Source organism: Manis pentadactyla, chromosome 3 (assembly GCF_030020395.1).
Source record: "Manis pentadactyla isolate mManPen7 chromosome 3, mManPen7.hap1, whole genome shotgun sequence".
In the NCBI taxonomy this organism is placed as follows: Eukaryota; Metazoa; Chordata; class Mammalia; order Pholidota; family Manidae; genus Manis; species Manis pentadactyla.
In genome coordinates this window covers 151,135,550-151,147,980 of record NC_080021.1, presented here as the reverse complement: position 1 = coordinate 151,147,980, position 12,431 = coordinate 151,135,550, and the positions used below count along the sequence as shown (strand labels likewise).

Sequence of the window (12,431 nt, the reverse complement as noted above, 5' to 3'; positions counted from 1 at the left end):
GACCCTATTCCTCACATTAGATGCACAGTATCTTCTATTTGTAATGTCTTCTCATCCAGATGATAAACAACCTGAGAGAAAAAAAAACAGTTTTGTACTTTCTCTCTTAGGTTTTTTTTTTTAATCCTTCCCCATGGCAATTAAAGTAGTGACACAAAAGCACTTTATAAATGATTCCTTTATTTTTCTTTCAGGAGATGACCGAAATATCGAGGAGGTGTATGTGAGCGGAAAGCAGGTGGTTCCCTTTTCAAGCTCAGTGTAAGACCCTTGGCATCAGCAAGTTCTCCTGGGAAACATGGTTCTGCATCTCCCTTGTGCCCAGGGGCAGTTAGAAAGTCAAAACCCAGTACCTTGTCCTTGGGGTGCCTGTCTCCTTCTGTGTCTAGTTACAGGATCCACTTGACTAATCATTGGAAGGGAGTTGTACTCATTCTCAACTCTCTGGCTGGGAGGATTAAAAATCTCTCCCTTTTGAGCTTTTCAGATTTGCTTTAAGCGCAGGCATAAGGGAATGTTAGTTCTGGTGGTGTTCTTATTATGAGATTTAAGTAAAACTGATTTCATATTTGGGAACGTGGAGAGAAATTCTTCCTGTAAGATTAGATATATTGAGCTAAGAAGTGTGAAAATCAGACAACAGAAAATGAACCAGTGAGTATATTTCTATGAGGGAGAGTAAGTTAGACTATAAGCAAATGTTGGAAAATCACTTCAGGTTGTGTTTGAAAAGTATATACTGAGCATACTAATTTAGAAAGAACTTGTTGTATTTTAGAACGTGTTTCTAGATTGACCTTGTGTTCAGGAAATTTGCATTTAATGGAATTTGCATTTTAGAGATGTGTCATTGTTGTGTTTTTGCCGCCTTTGGAGAGGAAATGTCAGAAATTAAATGCCACATATGCTTTCTTAATATAGTTCTTTGCTTCAAGTGTTTGACAGAAGTCGGGTCTTAAAGACTGGAGGTCTCTAGCACTATTACTCATATTGCTACGTGGCATAACTAGCTTTTGTACTTTAAATTACCTTCATGTGTAACTGTGTGATGCTATTATTGCTTCAGTTATATTAGAGGAAAAACAAATTCCATACTCCACTGTTGTGTAGACAAGAAAGAGTCTTCGTAAGCTGGGGCAGGTCCTGGGCATCCAGGAGCTTCAGTACCAGAGGGAAGGCTGATGCTGCAGTGACCTGTTCTCCCCAAGAGCTTTGCCATAGTTGCTGGAAGATGTCAGTCTGTTAGCACTTTAAAACGAAAGGCAAACGAATATGAATGTAATAAAGAAAATGAATATTAAAGAAACCTTATTAAAAATCTCTAAACCCTGCATATTGAAAGCACTCTATTTTTCAACTTTATCCCATTGTCTTTTAAATTCCTAAGAATTTTCAGGACATTAGAATTTTAGGATAATGAAAAATATGTAGATGTTCCACTTAATGTTTATGTTAATAGGATTTAATCTGTCCTAGACATAAGAACATTAAACAAAGCAAAAAGTATTTTTATTCTTCCTAACTAATATAATGTGCTTTCCTATAATGTACAATTAAAACAAATCATGACTTTATGATAAATCCTTAAGTACTAACGTGAATGTTATTTAAATCATGTATTTTTCTCATTTAATTTCAAATCCTATAAAGTAACAAGGAAAGGGAGTAGATTTTCTTAACACTTACACCTAAGGAATATGTATGACTCTTTATTACTACCTTATAGTAGAGAACTTTATGTTATATAACTAACTCCATATTTACAGAACTAAGGGCAAAATTCCCCCTCTTCTACTTTACATTTTATTCTTACATAGTTACCCTAAATCAGCAGTGATTTGCCCAGTTTTTTGTCATTTTTTTTTCCTGGTGGGAATACTTTTATATTTGACTGTATACATACTACACCTAAAGACAGAACAAATGTTTGGTCTTATTTTTTAAAAAACAACAGAGTTTGTGTTGTGGGACGTTAAGTAACGCAGTAAACCAATTTCCAATCTATCTCTGTACTTCCAGACTTCTTAACTCCTGAGCTATGTCAAAGACACCCTGCCCAGTTTCTCCCCATTTCTCTATAGTGCCAGCAAGTGTTTTCTGCTCTATCTCCCAATCCCAGCCAAAGGAACTTTGTTATCTGGTGTTTAACCCATATGCGTGGGCTTAAGAATTTGGATGTGATGTACAAGATCCATAATAGGCAGCAGCTGTTCCCAGCCTGTAAAGGACCCTGCACTTTAACCTTCCTTAAGAGTGTACATTTTGATGTTGAACATCAGTTTTCATTTAATTTAGGATTCCTATGCAGTAAATATAAAAAAGTGTAGCATCAGAAACAGGAAGAATGGCCATGTACAACCTATCAAATGTTAAATTTAGCTGTTCTTATGTTAAGATCTGAATATCTATTCTAGTAAAAATAGAATATGTTGAAGTGTTTACATGTAGTTTGATTTGCCTGCATTATGCAGAACTTGTGTGTTTTATTTCTTCAAGTGCACTTTTACTGATAGGTTGCGTATGCTTTTCGGAGTATTACAGGGATTAGCCACACCAGTGGTCAGAAGTTCTGCACTTTTAATTGTTGCCTTTGCCTAATATGGGTTGACTTTCTGAATTGTGGAGAGGCAGTACTCAAAGCAATCTTATTTGTCACTTTATATTTGAATATTTTGCTCTCTGGCAGGAAAGAAAGGGTTAAAACTTCTTATCAACTCCTCATCCCACCCTGCACTGTCCCTCAGGTTTCATGATATCTTTAGTGAAATATGCTTTAAGAGGTAAAAAGATATTCAACATTTAAAAACTCTTTTGTAACCACAACACAAAAGCAGGATAACCAGCGAAGATGAATTTCATTTTCAAGAGAGAGTGAAATGTGGGATTAGGGCGTTGGTTATCCTAGTAATCATGTCCTAAGACTGAGGAGACTCTGGTCCCTTATTTATTCTCCCAGCTTTTTCTTTCATTTAATCGTCAAGGCTTTGGAATCCAAGAGAGTATCTTGGAACAAGCTACCTGTATGCTAGGAGGAGGTCTTTCTAAATTAATATTGTGAGCACTGAACCCCACTGAATCTCCTTTTTACTTCTGAGAATTCTGAGTGGTAAAGGAAGAAAGCAGTGGGAAAAGATTCCTGCTATGTTAGCTGATGTTGAGGCGCACCTTGCAGATCCCTGTTGGCAGCTGCAGCTGAGGCCTCAGAGAGGAAACATAACGGGTGTGAGATCCAGCCATGTATTTTCAGTCTTCACTCCCTTCCATATTCTTCCTATTTGTAATGTTTTCACCTCAGAACCAGCCATATGGAACACTTTCAAGGCAAGCTGGAAGGCAGTTCTACCCTGTGCTATACACCGAAAATATTCAGAACTGGATGCGTCTGTAGCCCACTGGACATCCTGTCATCCATTTTTTGAAGTTGATGGATGATGCCAAAATATTCACATGTTTAAAAAAAGTGTTCTCAGTTATTAAAAGGTGAACTAAGAATTGTGCTAAGGGTGACGTCTTGAAGTACTTTTCAAATTGTGTAGATTGTTGTGAATTTTTAAGTTTTTGAATTTTGCAATTTTGAGTTGAAGAATTTTGAAGGCTTGAAGGAGACATGCGCAATTTCAAATCCACCTGTCACCTTAGGTGTGACCTTGGACCCTGACCCTGTAACACTGCTAGAGGATAGGCCTGGACAGACGTGCACAAATGAATGGCTACTGTTAGGAAGCTTTAGCATTGGTCCCATGCACGCCTCCGTACCCATTCTCTTCTGCCTTTCCCTCCCACAGCCCTGTGAGTGAGATCGAGACTTGAGGGGTTAGTTTGTAAATCTGTTCCAAATTGAGTGAAATTCAGAAATTGAACAGGCTGATGGTGAAACTAAAGGTAAATTCCAGTGTGGCTCCCACAGTCCACAGGGGTGGACTTGAGTGACTGATGTCACGTGGCTTTGACTTACCTGTCCCTTCCCTACTCAGAAGCCTGCCAGGAAACCTTCTTTATCAAAACCAGCTTACATTGTTGTTAAACTCACCATCACTGCTCTTAAGAGTATATACATTGTATTCACAGGGACAGTTTTTCTCAATATTTGTATGATTTGCTTATGGCTCATGTGCTGAGTGAGTTCCTTTGTGCTTCAGACAAAAATAAATGAGATTTTGTGTTTACATTATTTTTCTGTGGTGTGAGTTTTATCAACTTAATAGGAGGGGGATTTTACTCTTACCAGGTTTTTCTTTTTAACAGGAATTTTAAAAAACAGACTAGAACACTTAGCTGTGGGCTGACGTGTGTCTTCCATTCTTTGATAGCCACTCTTCATAGCTTTTAAAAATGAAGTGATAATGTTCAACCCTTGGGAATCAGATTGCTATTGCTTTTGATTTCAGCATAGTTAATATTTCATTTTTTTTAAAGTCACAACCCAGAGTGAGAAATGCACTTATCATCAAGAATTAGTTCACATGTACATATGTGCAGGTGCATTTAAAACCAAAGTCTCACAAAATAATACCTTCCTTATCTGGGATGCCCGGGGCTATATCCTGTACTATTTACTTTTGTTCTGTTCTGTTCTATTCAGTTTATTCTGCTCAGTTTTGTGCTCATAGTGGTTTTCCAAATTGTTTCCTTGAACTCCTAATAGGTCATCACCTGCAGCGTGCAAGCAGTTTCTGGGTGTCTTTTTAGCTGGGTCCTTTAAGTCTCTGTGACTCCATTCTGTGACTTGAGCATGACATAAGCAATGTTTGAGTCATGAAGATTAAATGAAATAATACATATACGGCACTTACGATGGCACCTGCAACAAAGCAACTGCTCACTGTATGGTAGTTTTTATTTCTAAAATGGAGACAGACTGAACAGAAAGAAAAATATTTAAAGTGTATTTTCATCCATTTATGTATTAGAATTGAAATCAAGTGATGTTAAGGCTTCCTCTGTACATAAAAATGTTCTGTAAGGATTAAATCTGTTTGGGGGGGTACTATTACATTCATTATTTTTCATTTATAACATGAAGCATAAGAGAGTAGTAGATTCGGTCTATAAATTCACCCTTGGTGATCTGAGCAACTTACTAGGCACCTTTTTTTCTCTCCTTCTAAAGAACAACTTAGTTAAAATACCCAGGAGATAATCTTCATGTGCATAATCTAGCAATAATGTGTGCCTAATTTGCACATCGTGGGCACAAAGTTCTGCAACAGGTAATTAATAGATGTGTGCAAATGACTGATGGTTGTATAATCGATGTATGCAAGTTACTAAATTCAGGATTTAAATAAAATCAGGTTTAGATGTAAAATATGGACCTGCCAGTAACAAAAACAGGGCCCATGTAGGGTGTTTTCAGATTCCATGAAGAGGAACCTCAGGATTTTTTTTGGATCTTGTTTTAAAATGGGATAAGAGAACTTTATTCTGTTCTTTAAAGTGATAGAACATTATTTTAAAGTATAATTAATTTATCACGAATTCAGACTCCTCCCCTTTTTCCCATCAAGCCTGCCTACACCATCATTGCTAAATCACACTAAATGTGTCATACTTCCTGAGTTTTTCATGCTTCTCTGTTAGTTGTGCCTATATTTCAGGGTGGGAAGAGAGATAGATAGGTTACTAAAAAAACAAACATTCTCTGTGGCAAAAAACTTCGTTGGGAAGTTTTGCAGTGGTAACTCAGAAAAAAATAAAACATGTTTTGGCCTGGCATAGAAATGATAAAGAAAATACGAACACATAACAGAGTTTCAGGGGCCACTTGGACCCTCCTCCTTTGCCTAAATTCTGCCAATCCCTGTAGGAAATTAACTCAGTTTCCCCATCTGTAGAAAGAGAGCCCAAAGTCTTAGCAGTAAAATCTAACATAAGAGCAATAGTGGCCCCAGATCGTCATTTTGATGACAAGAGGTTCTCATACAGTTGCTTGAAAACTGAAACTTGTAGCTAATCTGTGGAATTAACTTCTGTTCTCTTAATCTTGGGTAGTTTCCACATCAGACTTTCGTTTTACTACTGTCCAATGAAGCCACAACCCATAAGTGAATAATCCAGTAATCACATTTTTTAATTTCTTAATTTGCTTCCTGGAATGCTTGCGAGGCTTTAAACAGCTTTGGTGTTTTGCTTTTGTTCTTGTTTTTCTTGCTGCAAAAGTTGCTGCCATCCACACCTGAGCTTAGAAATGAAGGCAGGAAATAGTTTTGTGCTTGGAAAGCACTTAGGCCACCTTGACTGAAGCACAGAAAGAGATGAGACATGAGAGGCCTTTGTTATTTCAAAGGATAAATTAAGAGACTCAGAAAAAGCAGGGCACACACTTCTTTCAATTTATGAACACTTTCCGCCTGGCAGCACCATGAAAGATGAATCAGGTTTGGCTAATTATGTGTTTGAGATTAATTTATGTAACCACAAGAAGGCCTTCAGCATCATAAACACGTCCTGGCCTGATGCAATGGCACACTGAACACCTGGTAAAACCCTCATGGTAATGATTCAATACTATGGACTATGGGTGGAAAAGACAATCTTTGTGGTGGTTGTTTTAAGCTTCGTGATACATTTTTTGATGTCTAGGACCATTGTGCAGTCTCTCATGAGTGGATTATTTATTGTAACTTAATGGGGAAAAAAAAAAACCAATCTGTACTTGTACACAAATCTTCATATTCCTTATAAAACTACCTTCCAGATAAGAAAGAAGTCAACATACATGTGTGTAAAATCTTTATTTAATAGTGTTTGGGGTACTGTCTAATTGATTCTAAAAGAAATCACTATTAATCAATCATGTAGCCCTGAAATTTACGTGGCTGTTCTCTTATGCTTCTCATGTGTTGTTCCAATAAATTGAATGCTTAAAATTAATTAGTTGCCTTTTTTAAAAGACGAAATCCATGCATGCAGGAAACATAAATAACAGCCTATTAAGTAATGTTTAATTTACTAATCATGAGGCTAGAGTGTTTTAAACCATATTCATATTCCAAAGATATTTTGTTAAGTGCACACTGGATACCAGACACAGACTACTTGGGGGGGTTAAAATCAAGGTTCATCTCTTTGAGGAACTCAATCTAGGATGGTAGGTGAGGAGAATATGTAGAGAAGTAAAAATACTGAGTTTATAACAGATGTTTAGGTCGCTAAGTGTGCTGAGAGGGGAAAGCTGAGGTGTGTTGGTATATGGTGGACAGAGAGAACAGGGCAAAAGTTGGTGATTTTGCAGAGGAAGTGACATCTGAGAAGAACAGGAATTAATTTTCCATGTGAAGACTCTCAAAAGGGTATCAGCATTCATCATAAAGAACTTGACCTCTGGAAAAAGTAAGTGAGGGATGAGGAGACAGTGACAATAGAATCACTAAGGTGTTAGTTCAAAATGAAGGTTTCCAGGCTCTTCTTCCTAGAAACTGATTCAATAGGTCTGGACTAGAGCTTGTGAAACAGTATTATGAACAAATACCTTGGTAAGGTCAGGGGTCGGGTGTAGGGAAAAGGACCATCCTGGGGAGAACAAGGACCGAGTGTGAGCATAGGTGTGATCAGCTGAAGAGAGAATTTGTGACACTTGAGCTGTGTCCAGAAACTATGAGCCTCACGTGCAACTTGGGTCCTTTACCTGTTCTTTGGGAAAATCAATGCCAGCAGCCGTGTTCCCACCATAGGGAGAAATCTGAGGGAGTGAACCCTGCACCAGAGGCCTTTTTCTGACCCTGAAACTGGAGGCAGACTGAGTAGCTTTGGGTGGAGTGGAGACCCTGATCCAGCCAGAGACCCCAGGCCACCATCGCTCCTATGCCTCTGCAATTTTGTGGGCGACCTCAACATCCTTCCTTGGCTTAAGCTCCTGCCAGCTTTGTTTCTGTCACTTGCAAATCAAAGAGCCCAGATTAAAATCATATCTGGCCTTCTTTTTTCCCCACAATGGCTGAACTCTTTAGAAATAGGTTCTAAACTTTGAAATGGCCATTTTCTTCTAAAATAAATGAATGCATGATAAAGAAATCACTACCACTTCACCTGGCTTTGGCCGCCTCCCCACACCAAGCCTGCTCAGAGGCTGTATCCTTGCAGGGGCACCTCCAGGAGTCCAGACCAGCCTCCACTCATGGTTCTCTCATTTCCCTCAGTAAATGTACTGGGGATGAGTTGCTCATGGAGTCTGTAGCTCCAGGGGAAAACCCCAGGACAAATACCTTTGAAACTGAAATCAGTCAAAGGGAGAAATAAAGTCGGAGAAATCCATTTCTTTCTTACAAGCAGTCGTCCACTTTTGCTCACCCCTGTCTCTGGCGACCCAGCTGCAGGAAAAAGGGACCCCACCCAACCTCTCTGGTCCAGATATACCCTGGCTCACCCTTGTAATTACCTATGGATATGGAGATAGACTACTGTCCACCCCTTGGCAACACCTATTGATATGGAGATGTACTAAGGCCAGGTAAGAGATTCTGGAAACACTGCAGTTTTACCCACAGAGTCCCAGGTGAGGTACTGGGAGAGTGAGATGTTTAAAGAAGTAAATGTTGGCAAACAGCCAAAGAAGGCCCCGTCTCTCTGCAGAGGTGACCACTTCGTGGATTAGAGCCGATTGCAGGACAACAAATTGAGAGCCATGATCCAAAGATGGTGGGGTCACATGATGCAAGGAGCCTGTGGGGTGTGTCTCCCTGACCCAGGACATGGACTGAAAGGGGACACACTGGCCCCACAGGAAATCCATGAACTGTTAAGACACTGCCATTCTGCTACTGAAATCCAGGGCTGTTAATACCTTTGTTGAGGCCCTTCATTGCTCTACCCCTGACCCCCTGGACTGACCAAACTCAAACTAGATGGGGACCCTCCAGAGGAGGGAGATCGCTTTGTAGGCATGATCAGGCTCCCCTGGTGCTGAAGAAAAAAGAAAAAAGAGCCTCACCCAGGGGTGTGGGCACAGGAGTCCTCTGCTGCAGTGTGCCCCCCACCATTAGGCCCTGACCTGCTGGTGGGCTGAGGATGTGCAAAGGCTTGGCACTGCTTTGATCTCTTGGGTTTCCTGCGGTGCCAGGCCAGGACTAGAGTGGTCAGAGCTCATGGCTCATCTCTGGCTGCAGTCAGTGTTTTCCATTTGCCCAGTGCACTAGACAAATAATGTTACTTCCTATTTGTGCAATGAGCAGGGCCAAATTAGAGAGCAGTGTTTTATAAGAAACTGACCCCCAGCCTACTGATGACCTGTCCTGTTTGCCAGGCACTGATTTGGGTTAGAAGGGTGGCCCTCTCTACAGGGTCCCCTGTGGTACTTATGGCCCACAGGATACTGGCAACTGGACACCAGAGCAGCCGTCCCTGTGGAGGCACAGAGGGCTTGACTGACGACAGCCACAAAAATGCCTTCTCAGCTGGTCTTAGAGGTGCTGTTCAGTGCTCTGGCCACTGATCATTAGACACTGAGAAGAGAAGAGCAGGCATATTAAGGACAGACAAAGAGTCAGTAAAAGATTTTCTGCTCCAGTTGAGGAGTATCAGAAAGTCCGTGAGAGGACTGGGCTGATGCCATGAGCTGCGGGAGCCGTGAGTCACCTGGAGAGGCTGGTCCTCTGAATCACACCGAGTTTGGTAGCACGTAGTCAGCATCCAAGTGGGTTCGTGTCTTCACATGAGGACAGGGTAGACCTTCTCCAAAAAGAACAGAAGAGTGAGCCCCCTAAGCTTTCATTTCATGGAGGGATGATGGCTTGAGCTCAAGGACAGACCAAACAATGTGAAGATGCATGACAATCCTGTCACTCCCCATGACTAAGCCTGCAAACATCTTAAAAGCACCTCTGAGGAGTGGAGAAGAACTTCCATGGGAAATCATGCATGGTCTGGATGAAAACACTCATTTTTCAGGAAAGCCTAAAACTGCTTTCCCAAGACACTTCCAGATAGAAGGGGGAGTACAGGAATGAAGGGACAGAAATGTCTGAGGACTTGAAGACGTGAATGGAACACATAGTAAATGATAAGGAGAGCCAGCCACAGTATCCCAAACTGCACTAAAGATGGTAAGCTTGCCTGTTCTTTCTAGAAAACATGACATGAAGGCAGCTTGGAATTAGTCAATCAGAAAATGGAGATCACCTAGACTATGAATCAGAAATTGATTTGAAGAAACCCATTAATGCTATTTTCTTAACAAAGTCTTGAAGGAGAAAACCAAGGAGATACTGAAGAATTATGTGAAGCAAATAACTGAGTTAAGAGCCTACAGGTCAAATAAAAAATTACTAGCCTGATCAAGCATGCTTACAGTCTAAAAATTCACACCTTGGAAGTGAGATTCAATGACTTCAGCTGAAACTTCAAATACGGCTTGGACTACATCCAGAACTTAGTGCAACTCACAGAAAGTCAATTGAGAAGCGAGTTAACCACTTAGAATTAGAGAATAAACTTCCTCAAAAGTGTATAAAAACATCAAGCCATCTGCACCAAAAGTGTGACTCCTGCTGGCAGATGGCAGACAACTTGGAGAAAGAATTGGAAAGAACCACTTCCTACCAGGAAAGATGGATGATCAATCATGAGGGAAAAAAGAAAACAAAATAGCTGGTTGGAAGCTCTGTCCATGGAGAGAAAGCTCAATGAGCTAAGCAAAGGAAATGGTCACAAGGGATGAAAATCGGCTGAAGCAGAGCGGAGGCTCCAGTTTTTCCCAAGTAGCCCTGGGTGGAGACTCCAGAGTGGCAGGAAGGCCCCTGGATCATCAGGTCCTCAAGGAAGAGTGAAGCTTCGAGGGTTCAGGGTTCTGGTTGTAGACGGTGACCCCTGAACATCTACAAGCCACAGCAGGTCCTCTGACTGTGTTTTCTCTCTTCAAAAAGAATTTTTATTTATCTCTTATTAGTTAATTGCTGTTATTTAATTAATGTTGCATTCGTTCCTATTGCATAAGACAGTGTTTTTCAAATGTTGATAATTTTAATATAATTCTTATGAATACCTTATTTCTATATCAATTCTATCTCCTCTAGAATGTGATGGTATTAAGTGCTTTATTTTGACTGAAATAAAAAGTTCACTATACTCATCCATAGTTGAGGGAGGTTTGACATGACTGGATGGAGATGTTTAAAACAATAAAGATAATTTCTGTATGCTATGAATTTTTAGTAGAAACCTATAAAAGTTACTTAATATTTATATCTTGTTTTAATTGGTTTTAAAAGCAATGCAAAAAAACAAAGCAGAACTAAATAACAACACCCCCAGCTAAACTTAGTAACATTTTTATTGATTTTGTCCTAAATTCATGTTACTATAGGGAAGTTGACGTTTTGCAAACATTTGTTTCTTTTGTAACTTTTCTTAGCTCCAGTTATTCTGTTTAGGATATTCTTTGCTGTTTAAACATTTCATATTTTATGCAATCACAGAAGCTTCATTTATGGAAAAAAAAAATTACACATGCTGCCCTGCCAGCAGGCATCCTTTGCTGAACTGTCCATTACAAAAGGTGACAGTCATTTCCTCCACACAGGATGCTGTCTTAGGACGTCCCGTCCCTGACCATCACAGATGATCGGCCACGTATTCATACTTGATCCAAACTAGACCAAACCAATGATCTCTTCCTGGAGTTAGGATTCAGGACTCAGATAAACCTAGTGGGTTTGCTAAATGCACTGGCTTCATAATATTTATATTCAGAGGCTGAATATATATTCCCATTTGGGAGTAGCTGTTTGGAGCCATCCTGGCCAAGGTGTGTAAGCAGATTAAACCTTCAGAGGAAGTAGGAAAACGGCAGACCTGTGCAGAGAAGCAGAGAAGAGGCCATGTGGCCTCAGAGAAGGAGAACAGCTGTGTTGCCCCTGGATAACATTTTTCCCTCAATTAAGGCTCCCAAAAGGCCTGGGTGTACCTTCTTGTCTTAGGCCTCCTAAAATTTATTGTATTATATACTCTTTTAGCTTTTTTTTTTTGTAATTGTACAACTCTTGAATAAAGACCAACATGCCATTAAAATGGAATGTTGTTATTCCTTCTCAAACAGGCAGCTGATTTCTTGAGGTGGAGTTGGGGAGGGAGGGTGTGTGTATGTGTGTGTGTAGTATCTTTTGCTGTTTGGACAACACAGTTAGAGTTAATATTTGTTGTTAGTGAAGTGAAATAAGCTACCATGACAGTTCATCTGACTGCATGATTAGTGTTCTTTATGTTTCCACTTAATACCTATGAAATAAACCTCTGCATTTTTATTTATTTTTTACATTTTCACACATTTAATTTGCATATTGGCCACATCTGTCCCAAATACTATATCCCTGGTATTTTCCTAAGAATGCTCTATACAATATGGTCCTAATTTTAAAAGAAGTAATTGCCTGTAACTATCATCAAAGATGCATTTTACGTTTTCTTGTTTTATGTTCACAAAACTTGAAAATATCAAC

General features: G+C 39.8%; 1 protein-coding gene across 1 annotated transcript in view; it reads left to right on the top strand.

The window, feature by feature from the left end:
• The window catches only part of GDA (guanine deaminase), an 80,255-nt gene extending 78,924 nt beyond the window's left edge, over positions 1–1,331 (top strand). The window contains exon 14 of the mRNA XM_036893455.2: positions 195–1,331. Within this exon, the coding sequence (XP_036749350.1) occupies positions 195–265 (71 nt within the window). The 3' untranslated portion in view covers positions 266–1,331. The remainder of the gene's footprint in view (positions 1–194) is intronic.
• The last annotated feature ends 11,100 nt before the right edge of the window (positions 1,332–12,431 follow it).